Genomic DNA, 17718 nt, shown 5'->3' with positions numbered 1-17718 from the left:
TGCATGCTCATTGAGTCCCCATATAAAAGTCAGGGCCTTCTTAATAATATTAGCTGGTGACAATAATACAAAAAATGTACCAGGCTATGTTCTAAACAATTTGGGGTACTGAATCTTAACAGGAATATTAAATAGGTGCTAATATTATCTAAGTTTGATGAGAAAATTAAAGCACAAAGAAATAAACCAACTTGTTCAGTCATTCAGGTAGTAAATGCAGCAAAAACAATTTGAACTCAAGCAGTCTGCCTCCCTAAGCCCATGTTCTTAATCATTACTCTATATTGCCTCTCTCACAATTTGCAAAGGTACTAAAAATTTAATGATCTCCTGGCAAACTGTGACTATGTGCATTTCCCCAGTATATGTAATGTATATATCAGAACACTCCAAAATATTTATATATTATCCAGCTTTGAAGAGCATGTCATCTTACATCCAAAATTTAATTAAATGATGGAAAATATTAAAGAGTAAAGTTCAAAGACAAACTGGCATCTGGTCACCAGCCTCTTTCCAGTTTGACATAGATATACTGTACTAAAAATTCAATCACTGATACACATAAATGTACTAATATCCAGATACTCCTCCATGAAGTGAAAACTTACCTAATTTTGGAGGAAAGCCCTGAACCAAAGACTTAGAGAGTCTAGTTAATAGAGCACTGGAGCTGAAGGGGTCCCTTAGATTATTTATTCCAAACTCAATGTTTTTCAGGTGATAAAATTTGGACCAAGAGAATTAAAGTGATTTGCCCATGAACAAACAACTAGTTAGTCAATAAATTAACTCTACATTCTGGATTGGGGCCCTAACACAATTGCTTTGTCAAAAGATCATGCCACATAAATAAAAGATGACATATGCTTTAGAATAGGATTACTTCACCAGATTTTCCTTTTTTAAAATTTAAACAAATATGTATTGAGCATTGACCAATTCATTTGGGGAAACCAAATTGACCAAATCATTCTTGTGATGAATGGTTCTAACACTGTGAATCAGTGTTAGGCTGTTTGCATCAGAATCACCAGAGAAGATCTTTTTGAATGCAGAGTCTCATACCCATCCTTAAAAACACTGATTTTTAGGTCTGTCTGGGGCCGGGAGGAGAAATCAGCATTCTAAAAACCTCCCCCCATGCTTCTGATGATCAGCTAGAACTGAGATGTACATATAATAAAAAGAGTAGGGGAACTGGAGTAGAAATACCAGCTAATTTTTAATATCCACCCTTAAAATACTCTAAATCCAAATTGTATGATCTCTTTCATGAAACCTTCCTAGCATTTAAAAGATCCACTAGAAACAAAAAAGAAAATAAACCAGTGGGACTACATCAAACTAAAAAGCGTCTGCACAGCAAAGGGGACCATCAACAAAATGAAAAGACAGCCTACCAAATGAGAAGATATTTGCAAATCATATATTTAATAAGGAACTAATATCTAAGTAATATCTAAGATATATAAATCAACAACAAAAAAACCAAAGAACCCAATTAAAAATCGGCAGAGGATCTGAATAGACATTTTTCCAAAGAAGACATACAGATGGCCAACAGGCACATGAAAAGATGCTCAACATCACTAATCATCAGGGAAATGCAAATGAAAACCACAATGAGATACCACCTCACACCTGCTAGAATGGCCATCATCACAAAGGAATAGCAAATGTTGGAGAAGATACGGAGAAAAGGGAACTTTATACACTGTTGGTGGGAATGTAATTTGGTGTAGCCGCTATGGAAAACAGTATGGAGATTCCTCAAAAAATTAAGAATAGAACTACCATATGATCTAGCTTTTCCATTTCTAGGTATTTATCTGAAGAAAATGAAAATAATAATTTGAAAAGATATATGTACCCCTTTGCAGCTTTATTTACAGTAGCCAGGATATGGAAACAATCTAAGTGCCCAGCAACAGATGAATGGATAAAAACGTGGTTATACACACACACACACACACACACACACACACACACACTCACACACAAACACACACACACACTATGGAATACTACTTAGCTATGAGCAAACATAAAATCTTGACATTTGTGACAACATAGATAGACCTTGATAGTATAAGTGAAAAATGTCAGAGAAAGACAAATGATTTCACTCATAAGTGAAATATTAAAAAATCAAAAATAAACAAACAAAACAAAACAAAAACAAACACATTAATACAGAGAACAGATTAGTGGTTACCAGAGGGGAAGGGGAGTAGAAGAGGGCAAAATGAGTAAAGGTGGTCAACTGCACAGTAACGAATGGAAACTAAACTTTTGGTCGTGAGCAGGTTGCAGTGTATACGTGAGCAGGTTGCAGTATGAAATATAATCTGCACACATGAAACATATATATAATGTTATAAACCAATGTTATCTCAACTACAACAGAAAGAACCACTGGAGATATTAAGATTGCTATTAAGGTGTATCAGCACTTACGTACTGGCAGGTAATATACAAAAATCGTTACTATCCAAATCAGAAAAGTGATATAAAAACAAAATGCAATAGAACATATATTTATAAGCCTGTTAAGCCTTTTATAAAATATGAAAATTATAGGCAGAAATGAAGTCAGTCATTTAACAAAAGTGTTCTTCTTTTACTGTATAGGAAACTCAGTGTGAAGGGCCTTGAAAGGCAGCCACTAAAAAAGATAAGTGACCTTGGGATTACTTTTATGTACTAATTCCTAAGCTAGAAAGAGGCAATTGACAGATATACACTACTAAGTTTCACACCTGAAAGACTGTTATGGACATAATACTTTAAAAGAGATACAGACAACTTGGACAATAGTTACATAGGAATAACCAGAATAGTCTATGTACGAACTTAAAACCCTGCCACGTAAACCACAATGGGATATAACTACACACCTGTTAAAACAACCATCAAAAGAAAAAATAACCTGAGAATACCAGGCACTGGCAAGGATGTGGAGCAACTGGAACTCTCACACATTACAGAAAAAAATGCAAAACTATTCAGTCACTTCGGAAACAGTTTGGCAGTTTCTCATCAAGATAAACCTACATTTAGCATATAACTCAGCCATCCTGGTCCACGTATTTACCCAGGGAATTAAAAACTTATATTCAAATAAAAACCTATATGCAACTGTTTATAATAGATTTAGTCATAATTGCCCCAAACTAGAAACCAGCAGGATGTTATTTAACAGATGAATGGATAAAATATATACCATGATTATGAAATACTACTCTACCATAAAAAGGAACAGACTTTGATTCACTCAAGAACATGGTTGAATCTTAAATGCATTTTGCTAAATGAAGGATGCAAAAAGTTACATATTTTATGATTTAATTTACATGACATTCAGAAAAAGGCAAATGTATAAGGATGGAAACAGACCAATAGTTGTCATGGGTTGAGGAAGAAGGGTTGACTAAAGAAAGAGGAAGCATGAGGGATTATGGGGTGATGGACCTGTATTCTTCAGTACTGTGGTGAACACATGGCTCTAGGCATTGGCAAAAGCCCACAGAACTGTACACAAGTTTATTCAAATTTTAAAAAGTACTCAGGATATGGGCATACCCCAAAGAATGGTAGAACCACTCTAAAGGAGATGGGAAAGTAATGAGTGCCATGGCCTAAGCAACTTTGGAAAACAAGATTTTGACTGGATACTGTAGAAAGCACTATACACAGTGTACTCTAATTGGTAAATTTGTTTCTCACAGTGAAATTAGAGATTCTGAAACTACTTTACACATATATTAAGGGTGATAGATTAATAAATATATTATAGATACTGAGAGCCAGGATTCTCACTGCAGGTGAAAGAAACCACAAATAAGCAAAGGGAGAATGTAAATGAACCAGTTGATGTTGGCTTGGATGTATGAATATGAACTCATGTTTACTTTAATAGATATCCAGGTAGACAGGTACAGAAGTAAATTTAGTTGTGTGTGTATCCTGGGTTAGTATATATACATGTATCTCCTAGATGTTCTCTGAGAAAACCTAGGATCTGTGACTCCTGAGTAGCAAGGTGCACACCTAAGTTGAGATCTTGGTTTCTGAATAACAGTTTCCAGTAAAAGGAATCAGGTTTCCTTGGAAAAATGATTCCCGGGTTAGGACAGGAAAATGCATCTCAGGTGCTAGAAAAATAAAGAGATGTTCAACGCAAACCAACCAACAAACAAAAAATGGCAAGAATATATTGAAAGGAGTGAGAAGTCAACCTGAAGGAGTTCTCAATGATCAAAGCAGGAACTTGAGTCAAAAAATAAATGAAAATCGTATTGGCTATTAATCCAAAATAAAATAAATATCCATGAGTCCACATAAATAAACAATTGAATAAATAAACCAAAGTGGGAAAAGAGATATTCTTCCTTGAAGAATTCCAATTAATAAATGTAGAAGGAATAGAGGAAATAGAAAATCCCCACTAGAGCAGCAGAGTAATAACTGCTACAGGCAAAATCCACTGACAAATGCTAAAATTAGTAGATGAAAGTTTAAAGAAAAACAGAATTTTGCATCATCTCAAAGTATCTCCCCTAAAATATTTATTACTGTGATGTGATTAAGTCCCCCCCCACCCAATTCATATGTTGAAATTCTACCACTCAGTGTGATGGCATTAAGAGATGAGGCCTTTGGGAGGTGATTAAGTCATGAAGGCAGAGTCCCCACATGGGATTAGCACCTTTATAGAAGAGGCTCATGAGAGCCCTGCGAAGACACCATGAAAAGATTTCTCCTATGAACCAGGAAGCAGGCCATCACCAGACTCTGAATCTGCTGGTATCTTGATCTGGGACTTCCTAACTGCAGGAACACTAAGAAATAAATGTTTGTTTTTTATAAGCCACCCAGTCTATGGTATTCTGTTATAACATCCCAAATGGACAAAGACAGAAATGGGTACCAGAAGTGGGGTGCTGCTATAAAATTCCTTAAAATGTGAAAGCAGCTTTGGAGCTGGCTAATTACTAAAGGCTGGAAGAGGTCTGAAGTTCATGCTAGGAAAAGGCTACATTGCTGTTAATAGACCTTTAAAGACAATACTGGTAAGGGCTCAAAAAAAAGAGAGAGCTGTAGAAAAAGCATCAATAGTCTTAAAGAATACCGAAGTAATCCTGAATAGAACGTCAGTAGTAATATGGATGGTAAATGCCATTTTGACGAGGTATCAGATGGAAGTAAGGAACAATTTATCATACAATGGAGGAAAGGCAATCCTTGCTAATAAAGTGGCAAAGAGCTTAGCTGAATTGCATTCATGTCCTAGTGTTTTATGGAAGGTAGAACTTGTGAGTAATGAAATTAGACATATGGCCGAGGCAATTTCTAAGCAAAGTGTTGAAGGAGAGGCCTGGTTTCTCATGACTGCTCATAACAAAATGCAAGGAAGAGAGAAATGAATTAAAGACAGAATTAATCAAAAGAGAAGCAAAACTTAAAGATTTGGAACATTCTCAGCCTACTTATATTTATATTGAAAAGTATGACACAACCTATACAGGAGAGAATAGGAAGTATATGCCCAAAGGATCATCTCACAGGGAGATCAGTCAGCCATCTAAACAGAAGATATGACCTATTATCCAAGACAATGGAAGAATGATCCCAAAGGCAATTCAGAAATCATCAGGGCTATCTCTCCCATCACAGAGAGCCCCGTTAGAGCAACAGCCCAGTAAATCCCTGGGGGCAAGGCTGCTCTTGTGACCCCAGACTAGACCAGCCACACAATTCAAACCCAGGGGAGTCACAGGCATGTCACCGAGCTCAGAGCCATCTTAGGAATGGGGCCACTCAAAGCCACAGGGCAGAGCCAACCAGAGCCTTGGGGGCCCAGCCCCTGCCAGGCAAAGCTCGGGGCAGAACTGCTGCCTCAGTGTGTCCAGAAGTGGGGCTTCTATCCCAGTGGGCCTGGACAGCAGAGGATACTCTCAAGATTTAAGGTCTAATAGCATTTGTCCCGTTAGGTTTCAGACTTGCTCAGGACCTGTTACTTCTTTTTTATTTCCAATTTTTCCCTTTTAGAATGGGAATATCTATCCTATGCCTGTCCCACTTTTGTATTTTGGAAGCACAGAACGTGTTTGATTTCATACGTTCACAGAGAGCAATTTGTCTCAGAATGAATCAGACATTGAATCTCACCCATATCTGATTTAGATGATACTTAGATAAGACTTTAGAATTAAGACTTCAGAATTTTGAGTTGATGATAGAAAGAGTTAAGACTTTTGGAGCTATTGGGATAGAATGAACATATTTTGCATGCGAGCAGGACATAAACTGGTGGAGGGCAAGGAGCAGAAAGCTCTCTTCTGAATGTTTGTGTCCCCACAAAATTCGTATGTTGAACTTCTAACCTCCAAGGTGATGGTATTAGGTGGTGAGCCTTTGGGAGGTGATTAGGTCAAGAGGGTAGCACCCCCATGAATGGGATTAGTCTCTCCCCAAGAGAGACCTCTCACCCCTTCTGCCCTGTGAGGACACAGTGAGAAGACAGCCCTCTATGAACCACGAAGCTGGGTCTCTCCAGTCACCAAGTCTGCTGGCACCTTGTTCTTGAACTTCCCACCCTTAAGAACTGTGAAAAATAAATGTGTGTTGTTTATAAGCCACCCAGTCTATGGTATTCTGACAGCTTGAACAGACCACAATGTTAATTATGAAAGGAAAAGAGTGGTTTTGCAGCAGGGAACCTTGGTGAGTACCACATTAACCATGTGTTCAAGGTTAACATCCAGGTGACGAGATATACTGATAGTATGATCGGGTGATATCATGCACTGAGAAGGGTGCATCCTCTCTGTGGCATTCTTCCTCAAAATGCACAACCTCAATCTAATTATGAAAAAACACCAGATAGACCCACACTGAGTATATTCTATGAAATACCCAGCAAGTACTCATGTCCAGGTCATGAAGACAAGGGAAGACTGAGGAATTGCAATGGATAAGGAGATAGGACAAAACTGCAATGTGAGATCCTGAATTGAATCCTGAAACAGAATAAGGACGTTAGTGACAAAAACTGGTGAAATCCAAATAAAGTGTGTAGTGTAGTGATTTATATTGTACTAATGTTAATTTCTTGGTGTTGATACATGCACTATGATTATATAAGATGTTACCATTAGAAAAGCTGAATGAATGGCAAGTGGAAATTCTTCATGTTGTTTTGCAACTCTTGATTGCATGTCCTATTTCAAAATTAAAAAAAAAAATTAAAAGAAAAGAAATCTGCCCATGAAAAACAGCTGAAAGGGTGTGGGGGCAGATGGTAACCTGTCAAACAGAAGCTTCAAGGAAGTCATGAGGGCTGATTTTTAAAAATATGAAGGGATACCATGAAGAGGAGAGATTCAATTGGCTCAGTATTGGTTTAATTGGTAGAATTAGGACCAAGTTAGCAACTAGTCAGAAAAAATTGCAGCTCACTAGGAGATATCATAGGAGACAGAATGTTCCAAGGATGGAGTGGGTCATCTCGGGAGATGGTTTTGTATGACTGGAAGTGAATGAAGCAAGGGCTCGAAAACCACTCCTCGGGTACATTCTAGACAGGTTTTCTAACACCCTGCTCCTCAAAATGTGGTTCAGAGACTAGCATTACCCACGGCAGTATCACATGGGAGCTATCAGAAATTCAGAAATGCAAAATCTCAGGCTCCACCCATACCTACTGAAGAAGAATCTGTACTTTGCCATGGTCTCTAGCTGATTCATAGGCACAATGAAGTGTGAGTAGCACTGCTATAGGGGAAACTGAGACCATGGCCTTTAAAGGTACCTCCCAATGTGGTTCTTATATCATGGTAAAAGTATGCATGACTCCAACATGTACTCAGTCATCAATTTGGTTTGATATTTAACTTTTAAACCACTTATGAAATGCTACACCTAATGATATAGCCTTTGAATAAAATATATTTGAATACTATTAATAAAACTATAAAATCAAAGGTCTGCTTAACTTAAAAGTAACTTTAAAAGTAACTTAAAAGTTTCTGAAGAGTACAGCTCAAAAATTACCTCTTCAAAGTAAGTTTTCATTTATCACATTATTTTTGCTATTATTTTTAAATTCTATACCATATTTGTGCCTTGTTTCCCACATACACATTTCCACTTCTCAAGGCAAACCCTAAATCAATCACACATTACATACATAAATAGAATTAAAATTCTTATCAGAACGGTAGAAGCTTCACAGGGATTTAATATTGCTTTAAAATTATTTATGCAAATGTGAAGTGCATAAATAACATTGCTACAAAAAAGCATGTCACACACGGATCGTAAATAGCTTTTACATTTCTTACTAATAATGCAAAAAATCAGAAAATACCTTCTGTGTTTTTTAAGCCATAATTTTTCCATGTAGGATAGACTGTCTTCTTTAAATTCAATCATAAGTGGTTCTGTCCAAATTCTCAGATTAGTTTGTACTTCACATTCTTCCAATGACTCTATAAAAATAAACATAATATGCATAATTAAGGTAACCTAGTCTACAAATTACCACATCTTCTCTCAAGATATAGAACTCACCATTTTTGAGGCAAATGTGCTTTGATATTTGTCTGTATAATCAATAGTTCTAGGCTTAAATGATGCAAAAGTGTTAAATATTGGTGACTTATTATATTACTGTATAGATAGTTTTCTTCAATAATTTCTTGAAATGAAAAAAATCTTATGATTCACAAGGTTTTTTAAAGCAACTAATTATTTTACACGATAAAGATAAATACAAATGGATTCATTATATATTCTATAAATGCACACACACATAAAGGTACGTGTTAGAGCCACTGACAATAATATTTACACATTATGGGAAACAGAAAATAAATAACTCAAAATGGCACCTGGAGGAGACAATTGTCCTCATGAATTTATATCTACATGGCAACTTACTTCCAGATGCTTAAGATGTTTCTGAAGTACTACTACATTAAAACCACCATTCAAAGATATTTAAAACTGATGGAGATTTCTGGGAAAGAAAGCAGCATAAATACAGAGTTACTAGTCTCTCCACCCTCCTAGATATTAGCCCTCTTTCCATAATGACCACAACAGGAGGAAAAATGTGGGAGAAGATAGAGAAGTAGTAAAGAGGGAAACAATTAGTTTTTTATAGACTGAAACTAGAGAATAACCCCAAGCTCATACTGCAGCCTTTAATAAATAGCTTTTAGAAACAGCCAAATGCCAGCAATAGAAATAAACCAAAAGAATGTAAGTCATCCACTCCTATTCCTCCCAAAGTGTAGAGCAGTGCTGAAGAAAGCAACTGGAGGATGTTCTGGGAACCACCATCAGAATGCATGAACTGAAAGAGTAGGAGTCAAGGACAAGAGCAAGTCATAGAAAAAAGGAGAGCCCTCCACCGTGAGTCCTCCTTTTCATAAGAAAACAAAATATTTCCCGGCAGGGAAGCTGAAAGAGAAAAAAAATGAGGACTCACTTTTTTTTCTGTCCAGGTCATGGAGAAGAGTCTCTTGGCTTGAGAGATAACCCCCAAGTCTAGAAGGGTGATGAGGAGGAAGGAGATGAAGCAGCTGACCTGGGACTCACTCTTCTCCCATCACCAATGGCACATTCTCAGGAAATAAATATGGCAGGTAGCCTGGGTTAACTTGCTTGTGAATATGCTAATAACTAGACTTTCTGGCAAACAGATTAATATTTTCTAGAAAGAGAGACTTTAGCTACGTAATGCATTCAGCAGGATAAGCTTTGTTTCAAATTGCTTACATAAAGCAAATCTAGAACACATGGATTCATGAGTCATGTCTCCCTGAACAATGCCACACAAGCTATGGAACTGAGGTTCTGGTTTGCTCCCTTGTTTAATGGTTCTCTAGCTACCTTTTGTGTGAAGTTGTGTAAGACGTCCCATTGTTCATATTGAAGGGATGATGGGTGTTTTCCTTAATAGACAATGCTTTTAAAAGTCTTAAGGTAAATTTGCCCAAGGTATTTAAGGAACAGCCAGGAGGCCAGTGTGGCTGAAACAGAACAAGCCAGGGAGAGAGTAATAGGAAGTGAGATCACAGAGATAGGGACTTCAGATTACATTGAACCTTCTAGGCCATTGTAAGTATTTGCCTTTCACACTGAAGGAAATGAAATTACAGTTCACTAAAACGTAATCAAGTTAGAAATCAATAACAGAAATCACTAGAACACTTGAAAATTCAAAGCTAATGGCCAAGAAACACAGGAAAACATACTCAATGTCATTTGTAATGAGGTACACAAATGAAATATACAATTTCATCTCTATCAGACCAGCAAAAATTTTTAAAAACTGACAAAGTGTTGGTGATAATGGGAAGCAGCCAAACCATTTATATACTGCAGAGAGGAGTATAAACTAACACAAATACTCTGGTAAAAAAATTCAGGTTAACCTAGTATAGTGAAAGACACAGACACCCTATGACCCAGCTATTCTGCTCCCAGGAAGAGACACCTAGAAATGTGTACACATGTGTATTAGGAGACCTGTGCAAGAATATTCAAAACAGCAGTGTTTGCTGGGTAGGGTTAAGGGAATAAGTGATGTTGAAGCACTCAGAAACTAAAAATAATGGAAAGCTGTTACCAACCCTAGGCTTGAGAGGACAAAGTAGGAGAAATTTGTAAGAAGTCATTGAAAGCAAGGGCTGTGGATGAAAGGTCATCTAAGTGCTGCTCTGTAACATAAGTAGAAAATGCAATCACTGCAAAATCTCAGCATATCAAGGAGAGGAAAAGTAAGTACTTCTACCTCTTTCTTACCCCAAATGGGAATCAACCTAAACAAACATCAATATTTAAACAGGTAAACGTGGTGTAGTCATATAAAGAAGACTTTTAAGCATAAGACTCTTAAGCAGGGAAAATGAATGAAATACAACTATGCACATCTTTATGGGTAAATCTCAGTAAATTATGTTGAATAAGTTAAACAGGTTGAAAAAGAGTACATATACTAGTTTTCCATTTACACAATGTTTAAATACATGCAAATTTAACAATATATTGTTTAGAGATACACACATGCAGTAAACTGCAAGGAAATCAAGGGAATGAAAAAATACAAATCCAGGCTAGTGATAATCACTTAGAGGGGAGGGAAGAGGAAGAGAACAGGTTCTTATTGTTTTGTTTTTCTCCATAAGGTATATAAATTTTATAAATGTTCTTTTCATCTGCTTAATATCTTAGGGAAAGGAAAATATTTACAGACACATACATATAATATACACGCACATAAACAATCACATTTATAATACTCTGAGGCAAAATAAAATCACATATTATATCAACTGAAGTCCTCATCTTAATGATTTCTCCATGGCAACCACACTGTTGACCTCATTTCTTTACTTAAAAACACTGTCCTCCATGGGTTTTTATGATAATACACTTTACCAACTTTCCTCCTATATCTATGCCACACTTTGTCTTGTTTGTAGCCTTGTCTTTCCAAGCCACTAAATGTAATTCCTCTCTAGCTTGTTGTGCTACAACCTTGCTCTCTGAGGTCCAGCCATGCACATCTACCTTCAGTTCCATTAACACGATATGCTCTCTTCATCATGGAGCCTTTGTACATTCTAATTTGTCTCCACTCTCCAACTCATTTTCTAGACTTCAACTTGAATCTTGGCTTCTTAGAAATCCCTTTTTAATTATCAGTCAGGGTTCTGACAGGAAAGAAAAAACTCAAAGGGGTAATCTGAAGAAGATCAAATGAAGGGACTAACTTATAATCATGTTAAGGTTAAGGGAACAAGTGATGTTGAAGCACTCAGAGACTAAAAATAGTGGAGAGCTGTTACCAACCCTAGGCTTGAGAGGACAAAGTAAGGCAAGTGTTGTAAGTAGTCATGGAAGGCAATGGCTGTGGATGAAAGGTCATCTGAGTGGAGCTAATGATATATGCAGACAAAGCAGTAACTGCAAAATCTCAGCACATAAAGGAGAGGGAGAGTGAATACCTCTACCTCTTTCTTCTCACCCTTCAATGTTCTGCTAGTGTCTCCAACTGGTCAAACCCAACCAGAAGCCAGAGAACAAGGGAGTTCACGTGATGCAGCCTCTAAAGATCACCCTCTAGGGGCACAGAGTAGGGCAGAAATGGGAAAGAACGGATCTGGAGAGACAGAGTCTACTTAGTTTGCATCTAAGCATCCATTTGTCTGTCTGTCTCTTCCTCTGAAAACGAAACAAAACAAAACTAAACTAACTCATGTCTGAAGCACAGGGAACACAAAGTTCTACAGCCACTATGTATCAGAGGGAGATTTCAATTTAGTGATACTCCCAACTAAATTTAAATGTTAGATACCAGTAGTATGTGTCATATTAGGTATCAGGAAAAAGAGAGGAAAAAAAAGAAACAATTACTCAATATAAAACTTAGCTGCCATGGTTCTTCATTTTGTAGCTGGTTTTGAAGCCTACCTTGATTTGTTTACCATAGCTTCCTTCTCTCACCACCTATTCCGTTTACCTTACTGTCTGCCAACCCCTTTTACCTAGTAGAGTGACTAAAATCTTCATTCTCAAAAGATTCAAGTCCATAGAAGCCCTCTTTTCATTGGCTTGCCACATTTTTCCAATGAACATTATTACTGGACACAGAAAAATTAAGTATGCCACTGAATGGTTTGCAGATGAAGTCTATCTTTTCTTTATTGTATGATAACAATCTAATTGTTCCTTCATACTTGTGCTCAAACAACATGGTCAGTACAGTGACCCTTCCTGACTATTAACTCAGTGCTGATGAGCCCCAAATGGCAGTGGGTAGTCTCAGCTTCCTGTTTAATGGAAGTTTTGCCGGAGTTTCATGTAATATAGAGCCCCTTGTAGGAAAAGCACCCAAACTCACAAGATGTTGTTTCTCAGCTGGAACCCATACTGAACCTTTAGCAGGCCATTCCACAAAACTATCAAGCTAGCTGGATAGTGCTGCACATGGTAAGATGAGTGAATTCCATGAGTATGAGCCTATTCCTATACCTTTTTCATAATAAAATGAGTGTCTTGATCTAAGATACTCATTGTGTAAGACACCACAGTGACAAATAAAGCTTCTGCTGGCAGATACACTACAGGAAGAGAAGGCAAATCCTTTTCTGAAATATGTAGCTTTTCCCATGAGGACAAATTACTGCCCTACCCATGATGGAAAGGGTCCAATATAATCATTCTGTAACAGATACTCCCTGTTCACAAAATCCACTTAGCATCATGCCATCAATCTAATGGGCGAACATTATCTTTTGTGCAATAGCAAGACAATCAAGGTTCTTTGGGACTATATAATGCTAGAAAGCTGGAGAGCTAATGTAGGTCTGAAGCAAGACTGTGAAGGTATACTGTAACCCATATGATATCAAACCATCTCTGGCTATATTTATTAATAGAAATAGAAAAGAATACATCTGATATGTCAAGGAGCAGTAAACTATAGCCCTTGGGCCAAATCTGGCCCACTGCTTTTGTATGGCTTTCAAGCTAAGAATGGTTTCTACATATTTTAATGGCTGAAAAAACATCAAAAGAAGGATAATATATTGTGACATGTGAAAATTATGTAAAATTCAAATTTGTATCCATAAACAAGGTTTTATTAGAAAATAGTCACACTCGTTTGTTTATATATTGTCTTTCATGATACAGTGGCAAAGTTGTATGGCCCTTCTGAATGGCCCTCAAAGCTTAAAATATTTACTATCTGTCACTTTACAGAAAAATCAACCCCTAGGCTAGGTCAATAGCTGTCTCCCTCCTCCAACCATGGAGAATGTGTTGGTTTTCTCCAGCAAAGACACTACATCCAGAAAAGCAACTGTGACCTGTATCATCGTCATCGGATCAAGTTTAATCTGTAGTCATTTTCCAAGATCATTGGCTTTTGTACCAAGTAAGTAAGTTAAATGGAAATATAATAAAAAGCAGTATTCCTGCATCTTTCAGGTCTTTGATGCTGGCATTAATCCTTGCAATACCCAGGTATTGCTTCTGGCATGGTATTTTATTAGCATGGACATTGGCAAGGGAGGGAGACAGTTCTAGGGTCTTCTACTTACGTACTACCATAACATCCTTCATGCCACAGGTCAGACCATCAACATAGGCATTATTCCTGTTACTAAGTATATCCGTTCACAAGAATCAAGACTGGAAAAATAACCACATAATGGTCCCACAGTCCCAATGCACTATGAGACAGAATAAAGACAAGATTCTATCTATCATTCCACTTCCATAAATCTCTAAGACTGACTGGTGGATTATGGTGGCACTTAGGGTCTCCAGGGTGTCTAACTGTCAGTTCAGACCCAGAATCTAATAACCCCTCTGAAGGTCTGGGCATTGCCTTTCCTCAGTGCATGTTTATCCTGGTAAATAGCCATAAATTCTGTAGTGAAAGCTTAGAGGAAGATTCATAGTGCACCCTGTGACCACACTACAAAATCCTGCAAAAGGACCCAGCCTCTACCTCAAGGGGCTTCAGATTTGTGGTGTGGCTTAGGGCTGAGAACTTTATAATAAACTCTGAATTCCCAATATGGTAGCTCAAGTTGGGTCTCTGTGCATCAGGATGGAAATTTTCTACTCAGATAGGAAAAACAGGAGTCTATACAAACTTTTTCATTCTTATGTACTCCAATTAGTACCACAGATCTCTGTGAACTGAAACAATCTAATTACTAGTCTTCCTTGCCCCTTATTTTGGTAATTTTTCCACTATAACTTTGATAATTATATGCCAACATCTGGCCTCTACTATTCCAGGTTTCCATGATTCCTTTGAAATCAGGCAGTTCAATTCCATTTAAGCATCTTTATCCACAATCTTCAGCCTATAGAGGAAAGCTACAACATATCAGTTCTTCCATATTTCTATAGAAGACTTAATCCTTTTCAGAGGAAAAAATACATTAAAATGTGAAAGCACAAATAAAAGAGCACATAAAATAACATAGTCAATGAGAGTTATGTTGATGTACATGCTAAAACAGGGTATACAAATAAAGTCTCGGAAGTATTAACAAAATTGATGTATCATGAACAAATGTAGGAAAAATATTTGAAAGAGAGAATATTATTTAGTAAAAAATCAGATTTTAATTGGGAATAAGGTGTGTGATATCTTGACATTAGGAATTATACTATGTTACAAAAGAGGACTAATCAGGAGAGGTCCTTCACTGGGAAAAAAATGAAATAAAAATCATAAAATTGAATGCTGTCAACTAAGTTACATGATTTAAGTTTATTATCTAATATTTTATTTTTAATGAAAAGCAATTGGAAGCCTCAACAAGATTCTGAGTAATAAAATTAATAAATGAATACTTCTAAAGGTATGATTTCCCTCAAAAGGTACTGGGAAACAAAGAAAAGACACTGTACGCTTCGGTCATCCAGATCTTCAATGTCTAGAATATGGGTGTGAAAATTACCAAGGAAAAATAAAAACAAATATTTCTTCAAAAAGAAAGAAAAACAAAAGACAAATTAATTATCCCCCTGAACTTCACAGCAGTCCCTGAAATATATTTCTCAAGACACATACAAGAAAATTCTCTATTCCTCTCATCTCATAGATCGTCCTGTTTTATGGGTTGTAATTACAGTTCAATAAAGGAATAGTTGTTCTGACAAAACTTTCTGCTAGAAGAGGAGCTGAGAGAATCTAATTCTCTATTCATGTGACAGCTTGAATTTACGTAGGAAACAAAGGCAAATATATCCCCAATGCCCAATTCAGGGGGTTATAAATATTAAACCACTAAACCAATGGTCATAGAGTGACTACTCCTTTGAAGAGTTATATCAAACTACTATCCCAATGTTTCAGTGTTTCTGAACACTGCATTTATGTTCATGGAGAATGGAGATAAAATAAATTCAGCTTTATTTTAAAGCATTCATTTTATTTAAAAAAAAAAAAAGCGGTACCTGGTTTTGCTGCATGTAACTTCTGTTTCTCATTGTCATCATGATGCCCAGTTCTCCATTGCTTTAGAACTTCTTGAAATGATTGGGCAGGAGCTTGTTCAACAAATGGCCCTTCACACAAGAGCCTATCTCCTGTATTTGCACATTCTTCTTTTGTTGTTGAAAGTTCTACCTAAAACAATTAATAGTGTATCTAAGTATGCTTTACTAAATGTTTTGTATCTTACAATACAGGTAGCACTAATTACTGAGAATTGTGAATCACACATTATTTTTAAACTTAGAATAGAATGTTTTTAAGTTGTACTTATTTATGTGCTTTACTGATTTCTTTAAAACTATAGACAGTTTTAAACGGTCTCTTCAGAAAGTGCTAAAACTAGAGCCTACAGGACTGAGGGTTTATCATTAAGTTATCCACCAGTGTTTTCCCTGGAAAGCAGTGATAAACTTGTATCTAATCCTACTTCTCCAGTCGCCTGTTCCCTGCAACCTCCCCACAGCAGAAAGAACAGTTTCTTAACATGTAAATCTGATGTCACTTCTCTGCTCCAAACCCTCCAATGACTCCCTGTGAAACCCTCAGTTCCTACTAGGACTTACAAGTCTGTACACAACCTTGCACGCCCCTCCCACTTCCTTTAATTCTCCCCTTCATTCACTCTGCTCCAGCTAAACTTATCTTCTTTCAGTTCTAGGAACTCATCAAGCATATTCCACTCGAGGGCCTTGCGCTAGCTATATCCAACGTCTGGGATGGTCCCTCTTCATATCTTCACACAGCCATTCCACTCATTTAACTCGGTCTTGGCTCAAACGTCACATACTCAGAGAATAGGTGATGACGCTACTGATGACCCTAAAGACAAAGCCCCTTTCTCCCCAACTTTCCAATCTCTTATCTGCTTTATTTTTCTCTCAATAACTTATCTCCATGGGAATTTACTCTACATGTTTGTTTATTGCTGGTCTCTCCCCATTAGAATGTTAATAGGATCAGGAATGTTGTCTGTTTCCTCAGTGCCAAGAGTAGTGCCTGGCACAAAGTAGGTGCTCATTAAAAGTTAGCTGAATGAATGGACAAATTAATGAATGCAGATGAAACACTGCCTGCTTCTCAATGTAATGATGGGGGGAAAGGATGAATTCCATACAAAATATAGATCCACTGTGAACACACAGAAGAAAATAAAGGTAGGATTTGGCAGTTATCCAGTGAATCAGAGAAAACAGCCAAATTAGGAAACTAAAGCAAAATAAGTTCCGCGCCAATGCTGAATTATCAAATGTGGATTACCTACACTGATGAAATTGCTAAATCTCCATGTGTATCTTCTAGATACAACAGTAGAATCCTCTGTGTTCAGCCCTTAATTGCAAAAAACCAGGCAGATCGTCAGAGGACAACTGAGAGAAAATCATTAAATATATGCATATATAAAATTCAGTATAAACAAAAAGCATCTGGAACCTACAGACACTATGCTAGTCGTTGACACAGAAACACAGAAATAGAAATAGAAGCAAAGAGCAGGAATTTAACTCAGATAAACAAGAATCCTATGGACAAAAAAGTGGCAGGGGCAGTATTCCGGAGTGAGAGAATGGTATATATGTTAAGGCATTGAGTTAAAGAACACAGTGGCATGGAACTGTATGCAGTTGTGTTGCTATAGCAAAAAGTGGGATATGAGAAAATATAAAGGGTGGAAAGAC

The 17718-nt window shown here is 37.0% G+C and overlaps 1 protein-coding gene across 1 annotated transcript in view; it reads right to left on the bottom strand.

Moving 5' to 3' along the window:
* Positions 1-17718, bottom strand: part of ZBBX (zinc finger B-box domain containing) — a 99895-nt gene that overhangs the window by 29019 nt on the left and 53158 nt on the right. Inside the window, 2 exon segments of the mRNA XM_029214815.1 lie at positions 8375-8495; positions 16003-16174. Coding sequence (XP_029070648.1) covers positions 8375-8495; positions 16003-16174 — 293 coding nt within the window.

The sequence above is a fragment of the Monodon monoceros genome, unplaced genomic scaffold (genome assembly GCF_005190385.1).
Source record: "Monodon monoceros isolate NGI ecotype Baffin Bay Population unplaced genomic scaffold, NGI_Narwhal_1 Super_Scaffold_11, whole genome shotgun sequence".
Lineage (NCBI taxonomy): Eukaryota > Metazoa > Chordata > Mammalia > Artiodactyla > Monodontidae > Monodon > Monodon monoceros.
The sequence above is the reverse complement of the archived record's forward strand: the minus strand, read 5'-3'. Positions and strand labels throughout refer to the sequence as shown.